At 47.2% G+C, this 17,181-nt stretch overlaps 2 protein-coding genes across 2 annotated transcripts; both read left to right on the forward strand.

Annotated features, from left to right (window-relative positions):
* The first annotated feature begins 21 nt into the window (after positions 1 to 21).
* Positions 22 to 2,856, forward strand: GGS23DRAFT_375775 (zf-UBP-domain-containing protein). Its single transcript, XM_051513385.1, has 2 exons — positions 22 to 1,283; positions 1,359 to 2,856. The coding sequence occupies exons 1-2, from the start codon at positions 381 to 383 to the stop codon at positions 2,631 to 2,633; spliced, it is 2,178 nt and encodes a 725-aa protein (XP_051374932.1). The 5' UTR covers positions 22 to 380; the 3' UTR covers positions 2,634 to 2,856.
* Positions 2,857 to 13,969: 11,113 nt separating this feature from the next.
* Positions 13,970 to 16,964, forward strand: GGS23DRAFT_556055 (uncharacterized protein; the record flags this gene model as incomplete). The annotated part of the gene is made up of 2 exons (XM_051515637.1): positions 13,970 to 14,161; positions 14,361 to 16,964. Exon 2 carries the CDS (start codon positions 14,720 to 14,722, stop codon positions 16,961 to 16,963), a length of 2,244 nt encoding a protein of 747 aa, XP_051374933.1. The 5' UTR covers positions 13,970 to 14,161; positions 14,361 to 14,719.
* Positions 16,965 to 17,181: the final 217 nt, after the last annotated feature.

Below are 17,181 nucleotides of genomic sequence, written 5' to 3' on the forward strand. Positions count from 1 at the left end.
TTTTTTATTCTTTCGTAGATCGTACCAATCTGCCTGCGCGGTAGATCCCAACCCGTGTTGCTGAGCTACGTAAGCCAGACAGGCGCCGTCGTAACTTCGACAGGACTCCCGGACGGTTCTAACTTGTAAACGTAACCAGCTCGGAGTTATCTGTGAAAACGGCAACCAAGACATGTTTTTTCGGGAGAGAGCCTTTCGGTTCGTAAGCAATGGAAGTATCTGTCGGCCTTGCACGATAAGTCCAGGCCATAATACTGTGTCGGTGGTTCGCCACTTCGCCTTCCCACCTCCGTCAGTCTGCCCTCCACGATACGCGCCCGGATGCTTTGGCCTGTTGGCAGCAACTCGTTGCATGACGCACGTCCTCGCAGAATCAGGCTATGCCTTCGTACTTCTACCACCTCAAGTTTGAGCTCTATCCCACGCCGACCCCGACACCCGGCGACGCAGCGAAGCTACCTAAGCCCGACCAGGGACCGATCTGGTTGCCTGGGAAAGCTGCGGATATCTTCGACAACCTTCCGACGCACCCTCGAACCCGGGAGGCCGTCCCGCCTCACGGCAACAGGGCCCCCCGCAATTGGCAGCAGGACAGACTACCGACTAGCCGGTTCAAAGTTGGTTCCGGCGTGATCGACTGTGGTGCACCTCGGCCGCCCGAATCCCGCGACGGCCGGAATATCGTGCGGCTCAGCGAGGTCCGACGCCGACAACGAACGCATAGCATCCCGCCTCCGCGGTCGCATGCTGCCATAAACCCGCACGTCGCGACCAAGGACTGGCGGTTCGGGCAGCTTAGGATCGAGAGCATCGACGCAGATAGCTACCACAGCCACGATAACATGCAGAGAGCGACCACTGCGGCCGCGGCCGCCGTCGGCCCGTCTATGGGAGGCGCTGGTAAGGCCACGAAGGCCAAATATGTCCCGCTAAATGCGTCCAAGACCACCGAGTTAGGTTGGGGCATCGTTCATCTGTACCGAGAAGAGACGGAAAGCCCCGGACTTACGACCCCTCTGGATCATATGCCCGATGCCGATGAGGTGCAGGATGGCACGCATGTTGACTGCACCACTATCTGCATCCCCGCCGTCCCCAGCTACCTGTCTCCGAGCGATTTCCTGGGATTTGTGGGGGACAGGTGGAGGGATCAAGTCAGCCACTACCGCATGATCATGACGGGTCGCATGAGTAGATACCTCGTACTTATGAAATTTCGTGATAGCAAGCAGGCGCGGTTTTTCGGGCGCGAGTTTGATGGCAAGGTATTCAATGATATCGAGGTACGAGCATCGACTCTCCCCCTCCCCGGCTTTTCTTTTCTTCATCCGCACGGAAGACTAACGCGGCAACAACAGCCAGAGACTTGCACTGTTGCCTTTATCAGGTCTGTCACCTTCGAGAGTCCGACGAGCACGAGCGGAAGCTTTCCGGACCTCAGCCAAGACCCGTTCACGCCGTCCCCTTCAGCTACTTCCAACTCGCTCAAGCCGTTCCCACCCCCGACGCCCAACCTGATCGAACTACCTACCTGTCCGGTGTGCCTAGAGCGTATGGACGACACTACGGGCCTATTAACCATTCCTTGCCAGCACGTTTTTCACTGCTCCTGCCTGCAGAAGTGGAAGGGCTCTGGCTGCCCAGTTTGCCGGCACACGAATCCGACGTTGTCGGGTAGTAGCAATAGCCAATATTCATCGTCGTCAAGCCCCGCACTCGCAGCTCCTTACGACCCTAACAATCCATTTGCGCAACCTTTCGGCTCGCGGGTCTCCAACCTGTGCTCGGTCTGCGACTCTACGGATGATCTATGGATATGTCTTATCTGCGGCAATGTGGGCTGCGGGAGATACAAGGGGGGCCACGCGAAAGAACATTGGAAGGAGACAGCCCATACTTTCTCTCTCGAACTCGAGACGCAACATGTCTGGGATTACGCCGGGGATATGTGGGTGCACCGCCTGATTAGAGACAAGGGCGACGGGAAGGTGGTTGAGTTGCCTGGTCGTCAAGCGGGGCCCGGCGACCACGAGGACCAGGACGTCGTACCTCGGGCCAAGCTCGAGAGCATCGGCATGGAGTACACTCACCTTCTCAGCAGCCAGCTGGAGAGCCAACGTGTCTACTTTGAAGAGATGCTGTCGAAGGCCGCCGACAAGGCAGCGAAGGCGTCGGCTGCTGCCGAGACCGCCGCAGCCCAAGCGTCACAGGCGCTCGAGGAACTCAGGGCTCTCCGAGAGGAGCACCGTCAGCTGCGCACGCATACTGTCCCCTCACTCGAGCGAGACCTGGAACGGGAACGTAACCGCGCGGCTAAATCTACGGAGCTTGCGAGGGGCCTAGGAAAAAGCCTCCAGGAGGAGAAGAAAGTGTCGGAAGGGTTGATGGAGCGGATCGAGCATGTGAACAAAGAGCTCGAGAGTCTCGGTGGGCAGGTCCGGGCGCTGGAGGCGGAGAACGCGGACCTCAAGGACCAGAATCACGACCTGAGCATGTTCATCTCGGGCCAGGAGAAGCTCAAGGAACTGGAGGCTTCGGGGACGGTAGAGGAGAGCGAAATCCAGGAGGGAAGCGTTGCTGTGCCGGAGGAGAGCAGACGACGAAAGAAGGGAAAGGGGAAAGCAAAGAGTTGAGACAGCCACCACTTGACCGGTACCGGACCTACGCGCCTAGGAGGCGTGTGTGGGGTGGGGGAGGCAGGTGACGAGAGCGACCGCAATATCCGTCAGCCCTCGGGCCGTTCCGAGACGCGACAGTTGCTATTTGGAAATTGCGCTTGGACAGATACAAACGGGCTGAAGGCGAGAATGTTGGCAGCGAAGGGGGGGGGGGTTCATCCAGCGTTGTCCTGTCACATGTTGGCAGTGAACGGGAATGAAACCCAGGAGGCGAGGTGTTCGTAGTAAGTGGTAAGATATCTCAGGGGTGAGACGGCCAGGCCAGACAGACGCGTTGCTGTCACGTAAGAAATTGGCCTCCCCACATGCAGAGCGTAGGTAGGTAGATAAAGTGCGTCACCTAAGTATTACCTAGGTATTATTTTACTCTACTACTCGCCACCTTACCGCGATATACGGACATGTCACAAGACTCGTTGTCTTGCTTCTTTGCCCCTTTGCACACTTCCTTCTCTCGCACCCTTTCGCTCACTCTCGCTCTCTCTCTATACAAGTCGGAGGTAATATTGAATCTAGGTATAACCTGTACGTTTATGGTAAGTAGGTATAGCACGCATAATGCCCAAGGTATGGCATACATGTACCTACCTGTAATCAGCCCTGCGTATGGTGTGGTAGGTGTTGTGTCCGTACGAGGAGGATAGCTTCGACGCGCTGCCCCCCACACGGCGACGGTTCAGGGGGACAGGCCTCCCTCCTACCTAGGTACATGGCACCATGCAGCTAGCCGCGGCATCATGCCCACTATGACCTGCATTTACGTTCGCCTATCGTTGCATTCGTATCCGCGTCTGCAATAACGGCGACATCTTTCGACCTGCATGGCCGTCGATCCAGACTCACGCGTCCGCCAGAGGTCACGGGCGGGATAGCTCTCTACCTACCTGGGCCAGCAGGTGGGCGTATGGGATGCCCAACAAAAACCAAAAAGGTACACATACCATCTATCACATGACCACGGGCCACCCCCCCGCGGGCTACCCCTTAACATACTAAAAAAAGCTAAAACAGGCCATTTTAGATTATACCGCTTTCCATTAGTTTTAAAGCTATTTAGGAAATACTATAAATATAGTTCGTATAAAGCTTTACTATTAATCTGGCGTTTTTTCGGATTAAATCGGATACGTATTACCGGGGTTATTATTAGCTAAAAACGGCGGTAAATGGAATTATATAGCTATAAACTACTACTTAATTAACACGAGTAAATATTAATTAAATTTCGATTAAATAAGCTTTTTTTACTATGAAATTCGTTAACGAGGATCTTATGGCGTTTATTATCCGATCTATTACTTAGGAAGGCGTTTCGATACGCCGTTTAGTTATTATGTACGGCGTTTCGCAAATTACGCTAGCGGCTTAGCTTTAGGGTAGGCTAGCATTATTAGAGCTTTAATTTTTATAGCGCTTAACGAATAAGTAGGAGGAATAGCTCGCTTCGTAGGTTTTACGTTAGGAAACGCTAGGGCTAGCTCCTAATTACCGTACTATTCGCGGAATTACTTAGGATATTTTAAACGCGAGCGGCGATTTACGGCCTTTTAGTAAGAACTAGCTTTATAACTTCTTAAAGCGTAACCCTTTAATTACGTTAAAATCCGGGCGTAAAACTAAAGCTTCGCGTTTTAATTGCTTTAATTAAAAGGTTATGAACTAGTATTTCGATATCCGGGAGGCTAAATACGGCTAGATAAAGCCTTATTTTACCTTTAACGTCGATAAAGGGGATATTATACTTAGCTAGGGTAAGGAGCTTTATCTAGCCTTATCCTTTCGTTTCCATACTAATTAAGGCACTAAAGCTCGATAGCCTAGTTTTCGGGAGCTTAAATACTAGAAAAGCGATCGTTAAGAGCTCTTAGCTTAGGACTTAGACCTCGTTTATTAAGTATATTAACGCTACGGGCCATACTCTTTAACCGGGTATTATCTTTAAAGGAAAGGAACTCTAAACGACTTAGTTTATAAATTAATTCAAGGAGATCGCCGATTAGTACTTTATTACCTTAGATAACGGTTAATCGGATAGCTATATCGCGCTAGAGTAATTAAAGGAAATATTTATTAAGGAAACGGATAGCCTCCTTTCCTACGAGTCTAACGCCCGCTTATTAATCATAGACGGCTATAAAAGCTATATAATTATTAGTTTATTTATTTCTTAATTAACTAACGTTAATTTCGTATTTTTACGATTTTTTTCTAAATTTTTATAAGCGAGTATTACTAACGTATTACGATCTTAGGATAAGTTTATAGCTACTTATTTTCGGTATAATATTTACTTATATTTCCTATTAGCGTATACCTCTTACGGCTTATAATTATTCGATAATAGCTTATTTAACGCTCTTAAAATAGCTTATAGGAAGTACTTAAGCTAGTTATACTCCTTAACGAATACCGCGCCGATTAATAAACTAAACTTCTTACGTTACTTATACGCGGCGAAAATCGACGCCTTTACCGAGAAAAACGTCTATACCGGCTTTAAGGTAACTAAGAACTAGCTAATAAGCCGTAATAAGGCATTAGTATACCTTAAGCTTTAATAGGAGAAAGATATAGCTAAAACGAACTAACGAAAGAACCTTAAAAAGGAAAGCTTAAAGGTTTAGGTCTCGACGTTAAACGCGATTAATAAGGCTAGGAAATTCGCCGTTAATCGATCTTTATATATTCGCGTAACGCTTAGGAACGTTACTAACGATTATTACGACCTTTATACGAAGCTAGCTTTTAGAGATTACTAGATTTCCTCGTTAATGGCTTAATTAAAGCTAAAAAGCTAGCCGAAAAGGAAGGCTATTCCTAACCTAAATAAGCGCTTCTAATTCCTTTACGAGAAATTAGCGAACGATTAAGATAACTAATAGTATAATGGGCTACGCCTAGTTATAGAACCCTGGTTGGTATAGCACCAGGGTACGTAACCGCTCCTCCCGTATATAGCTAGCTTCTAAAGGCGCGGCTTTAGTAAAGCGTACCTTTCTTCCTTTTCCTCCTCGTATAGCTTTATTTCTTTAATTTATATCCTTTTACCTAGCGAATAATTCTTAAAACCGTAATAAAAAGCTATACTATTTTCTCCGTAAGGTTAATACCTAGATATCCGATATCCGACTCCTAAATAACGGAAGATAAGTCTAAGGCCTAGGCGTAGTCGAGCGCTTAAGAAGCGACGCTAGTTTATTACGTATTATTATAAGACCTTTACTTCTTAAATTCCATAAGAGAATATATAATCGATTTCCTACGAAATAATTCCTTAATACCCGTACTACCGGTACCCGTACCCGTACCTAAGGTTATAGCTACCCTACCTACGGACGTAAACGGAACTCGACGAAAACCTCTTAAGTAATACGAATAAAACGGAAAAGCTATATCGTTTTACTTTTACTTAGAAAAGCTATAAGTAAAAATCTTAATCGACGCCCCGGACGATTTATTCGGTAATAATAATACGATATGGTACTTTATTTTCGGTACGATACCCGAGAATCGGTAGCGGAAAATAAAATACTTCTAGAGATCCGGCGGTCTAAGGAGCGGGTTCTAACCTAAGGACCTACTAAGGTATATAAAAGAAACGTTCGGTAATATTTAGGTTAAAAAGGACGCGTAGTAAAAACTACGGAAACTACGGTAGAAAGAAGGAAAGACCTTCGGGAACTTCCTACCCGACTTCGAAGAGGTTTTAACGAACGCTAAAGGCTTTAGCTAGGATAACGATAATAAGCTAACGTAACTAAAAGTAATACTATTTAACTACCTTTAAAATATATTAATTCCGATCTAAATATCTTAAGATTACGATACCTTTATCGCTTAAATTTATTTAATCGCGTAACGTTACGAATAAATAACCGAATTTAAACGGCTCGCGAAGGAGTTAGGCGAGAATAAGCGTTATTCGGCGACCCCGAGTTACGAATTAATATCCGTTACCTAGCGTTCGGACTCCGCCCGGATAAATACTTAAAGCGATACGATTATAACGGGCTTTATTAAATCGTAAGGAAGGCCCCGTTAAGCCTACGGCAGGTCTAGTAACGGATCTAATAATAATACCCGACGGGTAAGGTAGGTACCCTAGGAAGAATACGAAAAAAGAAAGGTCCAGGGTAACTACTTTCGCTACGGCGCTAGCTAATATTAGGTTAAGGATTACTCCTACCTACCGGTTACTCGCCCGGGTAGCTAAAGGCGGTTCCCACCCGTACCGGTACGGATAACGTAAGTTATCGAACTATTACTAAAAGAACTAAAGGATATATTAATTAATATAACGGCGGGAAAAGAATAGCTTCGTTATAAAGTCGGGCGACGGAGCCTAACTAAAAGGTAATAAATAAATAAGAAACCTATAAGGATAGAATAAAAAGTAGCCCTTCGTTATTATTAATTATAGTTAATAAAACGTCGCTATCGGAAGTCCTTATAAACGAAGGTTACTTATGTTTTATAGCTATTAATAAGGACTTATTTAAATTTCTTAACCTACCTTTTATTTCCATCCTTTCCCGTAGTATTAAAGGCGCTTTAAGCGCTATAAAAGAAGCGGTAATTTAAGGTATTACCTATATAGCCCTAGAGATTAACGGGTATACGTAATTAATATACGTATACGTTATTCCGTTATTAGAATTCCTAATAATTTTAGAAAAACCGTAGTAAATATATAACGAGGTAATCTCGTACTTATACGAAAACCGATTATAGTACGGAAAAGTACGAATAAGCGTATAATATAAGGAAAAGGAACGTACGACCCCGCTTATAAGGGAGTTAAAAAAGGCTTAGTACGTATTAATTAATACGTTCGTAGGCTTAGTTAAAAGGATACGCCGCCGTAAAAGAAAAGGAATAAATACGGAGGATATGTCGATATTCGCCGCCTCTCTAGTAGATATAAAGAAAGCCTTAAAACCGAAGCCCGTAAAAACGGAGGCGGAGTTACGAGAGATAATCCTACGGAAGTTTTACGACCTATTTCCGCTATAAAAAAAGGAAGAAGCCGACCGTCTCGCTTTATATCGCCCGGGCGTTAATTATAAGATTAATATAGAAAAAAGACTAAACGAAAGAGAGAAACTATTACCTTAGGATTTCCTATATAAGATATCTCGGGAAAAGCTTCTAGTACTACGGAAAACGCTCCGCGATTTACTAGATAAGGGATTTATCCGGGCTAGTAACTCGGAAGTAGGAGCTTTAATTTTCTTCGTCCGTAAGTTAGGAGGCGGCTTCCGATTTTATTACGATTATTAGGCCCTAAATCGCTTAACCCGAAGAAACCGTTACCCGTTTCCGTTTATCGGCGATACCTTACGTAACCTTACGTCGGTAAAGTAATTTACGAAGGTAAACGTAATCGCGGCCTTTTATAAGGTCCGTATCGCGAAAGGTAACGAATTTAAAACGGCGTTTAAAACCCGATACGGGTTATTCGAATGGCTAATAATATCCTTCGGGTTAATAAGCGTTCCGGCGACCTTCTAAAGATATATAAATAACGTTTTAAAGGGATTCCTCGACGATTTCGTTAGCGCTTATATAAACGATATCCTTATTTATACGAGCGGGTCCCGTAAGGACTATATAGCTAAAGTACGTATAATCCTGGAGCGTTTTTACGAAGCCGGCCTCTACTTAGACCCCGGGAAGTACGAATTCGTAATAACGATTATTAAATACCTAGGGTTTATTATATACGCCGGTAAGAAAGTATAAACGGACCCGGAAAAAATAAAAGCAATATTAAATTAAGAGGTCCCTACTTTAATAAAAGAAGTTAAAAGCTTCTTAGGGTTCGTTAATTACTACCGTATATTTATTCCCGGATTTTCCGAGATTACCGCCTCCCTTATTATTCTAATAAAAAAGAATTAGCCCTTTAAATGGAACCTTATTTACGAAGAGGCGTTCTAGCGCCTAAAGACCTTATTTACGTCGGCGTTTATTTTAACGTAGTAAGACCTAGATAAGTTAACGTTCTTAGAAATAAATTACTTAAGGTAGGCGTTCGGCGGCGTACTATCCTAATAGGCTAAAGAGAGGAGAAAGGTAGTAACTTATTACTCTTAAAAGCTAGGACCGGCCGAGATTAATTATCCGATTTACGATAAGGAAATATTAGTTATTATTAAGTACTTAAAATAATAAAACGCCGAGCTAAGGAGCTATGAAAAATTTACTATCCTAACCGATTATAAGAACCTCGAATATTTTATAACCCGCTAGCGCCTTTCGGAGCGATAAGCGCGCTAAGCGGAGCTCTTATCCCGGTATAACTTCGACCTCGTTTACCGCGCTAATAATTAAGCCGCGGTTCCCGATGCGTTCTTCCGAAAGAATTAAAACCGATTAAATATAAACGATAAGGAATTACGGTACTTATAATTTATTCCTAAAGGGGCTTTTCGAAATTAAATCTACGTAATAATAACGTCCTAGTCCGCCGGGCCCGATATTAGAGTTTTCGAAGATAATAAATTCTAGTTCCTATAGGAAAAGACGGCGTACCTCGATACGTTATATTAATAGGCGTACTAGGTAGTAAAATAAAGCGCCCGCTTCTTCGCCCCGACTATAAAGTTAAAGATATAAATCGCGGAATATACGATTAACGCCGGAGGACGGTTATTATTTAAGGACCGGATATAAATATTAAAAGGTCCGCCTCCCGGAAACGCGGAAATAAACTCCCGAGGTACGGACTAACTTAACGAACTACGGACGAAAATAATCTAAAGAACCTACGACTTATACGCTATCGGCTACCCCGGCCGAGAGGATATTATAGCGATCCTAAGCCGAAACTTCTACTAGCCGATGTTTTATTAATACGTAAGAAGGTTTATTCGTAATTATAACGTTTACGGCCGCTTTAAGTTATAAAGGGAATATAAAAAAGAACTCTTTAAACCTTTTCTTATATTTAATCGTTACTTTAAGGATATATAAATAAACTTTATCGTAAACTTATTCCTATCGAGGAATAATCGGTATATATAGGTAATTAAGAACCGCTTAAGTAAGATTATAATCCTCGAACTTACGTTTATTATAGACGTAAAAGCGTATACGGAGCGCTTCTTAGCGTACTACGTCCGATATTATAACTAGCTAAAAAATATTATAAGCGATAAAGGATCGAATTAGCTAAGCCGTTTTTAGAGTTATCTTTACCGATTAATAAGTATAAAGTAAAAATTAAATACGGTATATTATCCTTAAATAAATAAAGGCTTCGAAAGGGTTAATTAAGAAATCTAAGCGGTATTACGAAGTTATATTAATTACGAGTAAAACGATTAGGTATAATAGCTACCTATCGTTTAATTAACGTTAAACGAACGGCTTAATACCTCGATAGGGCTCTTTCCTTTCTTCGCGATATACGGCTTCGACTTAAACCCCGTACCCGTGGTTTCCGCCGACCCAGGCGCGGAAATAATACCTTTACTACCGGAACTCTAAGCGAAGGCGTTCGTAAATAAGGTCTACGTAGTTTTAAACTTCGTATAAATAATATTAACCGTAGCCTCTTAGTAATACGAATTTTACGTAAACTAGAAACGATTTCCGGCCGAAAGACTTTAAGTAAGCGATAAAGTATAGCTCGACCTTACTTATTATAATACGGATAAACTTAAGAAGAAATTCGATTAATTAAAGGTAAAATATATAGTTACGAAAGTACTAAACCCGTACGTAATCGAATTAAGAGATATCCCGGCCGAGATCGATAATAAATTTTACGTCGATTAATTACGGAAAGCGTATACGAACGAATTATTAAGCTAAACCCGAAACGACCTATAGCCTTTCTTATTATTTATCGAAAGAACTAACGAATTTATAATAAAAAAGATCCTTTACGTAAGAAATAAGAAAGTAAGTAAGGAAAAACGACGCGAAGTCTTAATACGTTAGAAAGGCTATTAAGAATTATCCTAGTACCTATTATCCGACTTTATAAAAACGGAGGTATTAAACGTTTACGAAAATAAGTACGGATTAATAACCGTAAACGACGGCTTAAGGGAAAAATATACGACTTAAAAGAACTTAAAATTACGATTAATTAAGAAACGGAATACTTAAGAACCGAGCCGCGAGGTTAAATCTCTTTTTTAAACGTTATAAAAGCGTTATTTAATTATAAAAAAGAAAAAAAAAAAAAAAGGAAGGGAAGGCCGATTAATCGTCGTCGTCGTCGTAATCGCCGTTCTCTTCCTTTCCCGGAAGGGACTCGGAAGTATCGGCTTTTTCGGCCTCCTCGTCGAGGATAAATCGGGCGGCGAAGGAGCGGCGGGCGCGCGCGGCGCGGTTAATATCTAACGTTTCTAAGGGAAAAGGAGAAGCTAGGGGATAAAGGCGGCGTTAGGAGCGGCGGAAACGTAAGCGGAGGCGCGGGAAGCGGGCCGGCGAGCGGGAACGGAAGCGCCGGGAGCCTTCTAAGGCGTTAATCCGCTTCTTTAGGGCCGAAACCGTACGTTAAAAGGCGGCGTTATTAAGGCCGGAGGCGGCGGGGGTAACAGGCGGACCGGCGGGGGTAGCGGACGGGCCGGCGGGGGTAACGGCGGCGACGGTAAACGGACCGGTAAGAGCGGCTTCGTTAAAGCGGGAAGCCGGGCTAGAGGCTCGGGTTATAGGATTTACGAATTCCTTAAAAAAGGGGGTTAATATATATAAAAAAAAAAAAAAAAAGGAAAGGGGGGAAGCTAACGGGCCGATTAAGTCGTAGGTTAATAAGCGTTCGGCGGCGTTAGCGAGGACGAAGGCGTTCCGTAAGCGGAAGCCGCTAGCGGAGGTACGGCCGGCTACTTATTAATAAGCGGCGGAAAGCGCGACGGCGGGGCTAGAAGATATTAATAATAGCTACTTATACGAGGCATACGTAGTACTTATAACGGTTAGTAGCTATATCCGTTAGCCGCGTATTCCGCATACGCCAGGCCCCGGCCTTTTTTATCGTAGTAAGTACGTAAGGCGCCTACGTAACGACGATAAAAAAAGGCGCGGGTATCCGCCGGGCGGGTAACGGCCGAGCGGGGGGTAGTAGCCGTACGCGGGACGGTAGCCGTACGCGGGGGAATAAGAGTTTAAAGGGGAACGGTAGCCTCTTAAGCGGCGGGCTTAGGGCTAGGGGAGGCGCTTTTTCGCTATAAAAACCGATTAATACGTAATTAGGCAAAAGGAATAACGAAACGGAAAAGGTTAGCCTTACTAGGGCCGCTACGACGGCGATATTACTAGCGTTATTATTATTACCCTCGTCGGCGGAAAAAACGGACGTAAGACGTCGTATTAAGCGACGGAAAGCAGGAGCGGAAAGACCTAGGGGGTCGGGAAACGAAGAAAAAGATATCTATTAATATTACGTTAGCTAAGAATTAATCGAATACCTTACGAAACGCGCGAATTAAAAGGAAAGCTATATCCCGACGAAATACGGCCTTAGTAGTAATATAATAACGACGAATAACCGTAGAAAAGGAAGTTTACTTACGTTAATTAAGGTAATAAGAACGGGAAAGTTATTATTATTATAAAAGGAGGAAAGGTTTAAGAGAAGGAGTAAAAGGAAAAGTAAGAGAAAGGTTAATTAATTAAAAAGAAAAGGAAACGCTACTAATTAAAAACGATTCGAATACCTTAATTAACGAAGAGGAAAGCTTATATAATAAACTACGCCTAATTATAAAACCTTAGTTAATATAATACCAGGGTACGTAACCGCTCCTTCCGTATATAGCTAGCTCCTAAAGGCGCGGCCTTAATAGAGCGTACCTTTCTTCCTTTTCCTCTTCGTATAGCTTTATTCCTTTAATTTATACCCTTTCACCTAGCGAACAGCTCTTGAAACCGTGATAAATAGCTACCTAATATTACGTTAGAAGCCGTAATCGAATAATAATAGCAACAAGAGGAGGTAGTAGTAACGGTAGCCTAGGAAGAGGCTATAAGCCTACTAAGTAAGGATAAATAAGATACTTAATTATTATAACGCGTCCGATTACCGCGCGTAATTAGGGCTCCGGCGCGCTTTAGGGATTAATTAAGTAACGGGCATTAATCTAGTTTAGTTTTTATAATTTTTCGAATTTATTTAAGTAAGCTATTTAATTTATAAAAGGGCCTGTTTTAGCGTTTTTTAGTATGTTAAGGGGTGGCCCGCGGGGGGGTAGCCCGTGGTCATGTAATAGATGGTATGTGCTACGCAAGGCTTCGACAAAAGGTCTGTCTGTACTGTAGGTAGGTATATGCCTCTTATAGGTAACTACCGACCTGACCTAAGGCATGCACTTTCGATCAAGTAATTTACTCGTATGGAAAGACGCAGAGGGCACCGCGGGATTGGCCCTGGGCGGCTGACGAGCGACTGGATAGGCCTCTTGCGTTCCCGAGGTAGGATTTGGCCCGCCTAACCTCCTGCCTGTCCACATAGGTACTCATACACACTAAACTTGGGCACGTCCCGCCTCCCTGCCACGCCGCCGGTCGAGTCGGGCTACCTACCTGTCGGGAGAGACAAGGGTGACGGGTGGATGGGTGGAATGGGTGGAATGGATATACTCGCTGTAGATGGCAAAACATGCCTACTCGGGCATTGTTGCCGATAAGAGGTCGGTACGTGCGATGGGCTCCATCTCGCGCACAGCTACCTTTAATCTGTCTATATTTAGGACAGCAGGTAGGTGGGTATAGCATCTAGGTATAGCATCCAAGCCCTTGCTGTGTACCTAGGTAGGCACCTACCTACCTCCTAACAACACCCTTATTCCGTTTGATGCCATCCATTACCTACCTCCTTAGGTAGGTACTTACAGGTAGGTAGTAGAGAAATGTCTCCTCATCTAGCAGAGGCGGTTGCAGCTAAACACATTCCTACCGACATAGGTATATGTACCTACCTCCCTCCTCGTCATCTGACGTGACTGGGTAACGGGTTAGGTAGGTACCTACCCATATGCTGGAGGTGGGTAGGTACAAGTAGGTAGCGGGTGTGTCGTGATGATGTATGAGTAAGTCCCTGAGGTTGAAACCCGAGGTCTCCTCCAACCCTCCCCTCCCTTTTCCCCCCCCACGGCCCCGTAGGTGGTGCCAGTGCTGAGATGTCGAGATAATGCCTCTGCGTGGGCACGCGGTCTATAGGCTGACCAGGCTAGGAAGAAAAGGGCAGGCTGGGCAATCGGAGCTTGGGAACTTCTGCATCTGTCACAAGATTTGCCAAGGTTGCCAAGAAAAGCTTCCAGTAAAAAAAAAGGCTTCTTCCGGCATCCCCGCGCAGAACTTCGCTCCCTGTGCGCCGCAGCACGAGTCGCTGTTGTCGCCTCCTCCTCTACTTGTCATTGCCCTGATTCAAACGAGCGCTTTTCCCACCCTTCTCTCTCCCTCTCCCTCTTTTCCATTCCTCGCCTGTTGCCGTCTTCGATAACTCTTCCTCGTTATTTTACCTGGCCTAGGTAATCCACGTCCTTCTCTTCCCTCTCTCCTCTCTCTCTCTCTCTCATCCTATTCTTCTTCCTCTTTGTGCTACTGCGATTCTGTCCTCATCGGCCGCGCATCTCTCCATCATCTTTTCCCAACCATGACGTTCGCCGTGATCTCTCGCGTGCCGACCCATTGATCGCTGTCTCGCCGGCTAATCGTCTGCCTACCCAGGGTCCTACTAAAACCGCCTCTCCTCCGACCCCTTCCTACCCAGGTTTCTGTCGTAGTCGTCGCGTTGACACAATCCCATCCTCGGGAAACGTGATCATCTCCAGATCGCATTCACTGTTGAGAGCGACGTAATTACCCCGCGACCTGTACGACTCGTATCGACAGGCAGTCTACATCATAACTGCCCTCACGGCCGCCATACTATAGTCCGCCACCGCATCGATAGAGGGTACAATACGCGGGCCGGCCATCATCGCGACCTCCACGACACAGACCACTTGCTTCGACCTCGCAGTGAGCGTCCGCAATTACTGCCACCACCCGTCGCTACGAGAAGTGCTGCTCCTACTACCGCGACCATGGCCGACGAATCCAAGTTCGCCAATGGGGCGCCGCCCTCCGTCGCGGCGAAGTCGAAGGCGACCAAAGAGAAAGAGTTGTATCCCATGTCGGATTGGAAGTATGATGCTTTCCTCCACACCTTCTCCGTCTTGGTTGACCTGTTCTTTCGAGAGGTCCACCCCCGCGGCGCTTGGAGGGTGCCCAGGTCCGGCCCCATCCTCTTCGTCGCTGCGCCGCACGCGAATCAATTCGTCGACGGCCTCGTTCTGCAACGAACGCTCAAGAATGAGGCGAAGCGCCGCGTCGGCCTCTTGATCGCCGAGAAATCCGTGCACGGTTTCATCGGATGGGGATCGCGCCAGACCGGCTCCGTCCCGGTCGGCCGCGCTCAAGACAAGGCGAAACCGGCTTCAGGCCTCATCTACCTTCCCGATCCTATCAACGACCCGACCTTGGTACGGGGCATCGGCACCAATTTCGAGAAGGAGGCCGGAGTCGGTGGCTTGATCTTCTTGCCTTCCGCGAAGGGCCAGTCCGGCAGCTCCGTCGACATCTCCGCCATCAACGGCCCCGAGGAATTACGGGTCAAGCGGCCGTTCAAGGGGAAGCTCGCCATGCAGCAACTCACCGGCCGGGACGACATAGACGAAAAAGGAAACCTGACCAACCGGGAATTGCGTGGGCACGGAGACGGTTACGAAGGCACCAAATTTAAGCTGGCTCCCCACATCGACCAGACCGAGGTATACAAGGCCGTCTTCAACCGCCTCAGGTCGGGCGGTTGTATCGGGATCTTCCCTGAGGGGGGTAGTCACGATAGGACCGAGCTATTGCCGCTCAAGGCCGGCGTCGCTATCATGGCTTTGGGTACCCTGGCCGAGGACCCGGACTGCGGCCTGCAGATTGTCCCCGTCGGCATGAATTACTTCCATGCTCACAAGTTCCGGTCGCGGGCCGTCGTCGAGTTTGGCGCGCCGTTTCAGATCCCTCGGGACTTGGTTGAGAAGTACAAGAACAACGAGAGGAGGGACGCGATCGGCCAAACGCTCGACATGGTTCACCAGGCTCTGAGTGCTGTCACGGTATCCTCTCCGGATTACGACACCCTGATGTGCATCCAAGGGGCTAGGAGGCTGTACAATACCGGAAAGAAGCTGCCTCTGCCGATGGTGGTGGAGCTCAACCGGAGGCTCGCCGTGGGCTTCTCGAAATACAAGGACGACCCACGCATCATCGACCTGATGGACAATGTCAAAGACTACAACAAGCAGCTGCGCTACCTGAACATCAGAGATCACCAGGTAGCCTACGCCAAGATGACCCTCCCGACTGTCGTCTTCACCCTCCTATATCGGGTATTTAAGCTATCACTGCTCTCCGTCGGCGTGATCCCCGGGCTTGTCCTCTTCGCCCCCGTCTTCGTCGCCACCAAGTTCATCAGCCACAAGAAGGCGAAGGAAGCGCTAGCGGCTTCGTCCGTCAAGGTCCAGGGCCGGGATGTCATGGCAACGTGGAAACTTCTCGTGGCGATGGCGTTCGCTCCCGTGCTCTACAACCTCTATACCGTCCTACTCGCCGTCAAGGTGTACCAAGACCACCTATGGGGTTACATGCCGGAGTGGGTACCGCTCTGGCTAGTCTTCGTCGGCGGTTGGATTTTCTTCCCGGCAATCACGTTCGCCGCCTTGCGATTCGGCGAGGTCGGCATGGATATCCTCAAGTCGCTGAGGCCGCTGGTTTTATGCATCAGCCCGACGTCAGCCTACAGCATCCACAAGCTGCGGGAGCGGAGAGCGGAGCTGTCCGAGAAGGTGGTGAAGGTGATCAATGACCTCGGCCCCGACATGTACGAGGACTTTGAGCATAGCCGTCTCATGCCCGAGCCGTCCCGCGAGGACGGTGCGCTCGGCTCGCCGAAGGAAGCCGGAATCGTGGACGCGGCGGAGCCGACCCCGCCAGAGTCTCCTCGCCTTTCGAGGAAGAACACGACGCGTTCGAGCCGGGCGATCCCGAGAAACGAGTCTTTCAGCAACATTGGCGCCATTGGTATGTTCGCGACGCGGCCTTCGTCTCGGTCGAGAAGCAGGAGCAGCAGCAGCGGCGGCGCTTTCGGGTCCGGAGGATTCCCGGTGTCGGGTTTCACGTCGCTGGATTCGAAGGAGGGGTTTAACGAGGCCAGCAACAAAATTAGAGCAGCGATGCGGGAGAGGGGGCAGCTGCGCAGGAGGAAGAGTGGATTGTCGTCAGACGGCGAAAGCTAGAGGGGGGGGGGGGGGGCAGGCATGAGGCCACTGTACGATTTGCCCGCTTGGACTGGGTCGTCTGGGGTTTATTACCGTAATACTGTAATGCATATGTGTGTCTCTATCGTATCCTACGTTGAGAGTCCGGGGAATGAGCGGGTAAGATGCTAGGGTGTGGGCAGGAGGCGATGGCGTGTACGTACGTACTCGTGCTGTTGCGTGTCGACGATGGGTGT

The sequence above is a fragment of the Durotheca rogersii genome, assembly GCF_024521655.1.
Source record: "Durotheca rogersii strain YMJ 92031201 chromosome Unknown GGS23scaffold_4, whole genome shotgun sequence".
NCBI lineage: Eukaryota > Fungi > Ascomycota > Sordariomycetes > Xylariales > Xylariaceae > Durotheca > Durotheca rogersii.

Bases quoted from the DNA above. Each gene is read 5' to 3' on its own strand.
- GGS23DRAFT_375775 (XM_051513385.1), top strand. From the start codon at position 381: ATGCCTTCGTACTTCTACCACCTCAAGTTTGAGCTCTATCCCACGCCG. The intron at 1,284-1,358 runs GTACGAGCATCG...CGGCAACAACAG, and splicing joins AGGTATTCAATGATATCGAG to CCAGAGACTTGCACTGTTGC.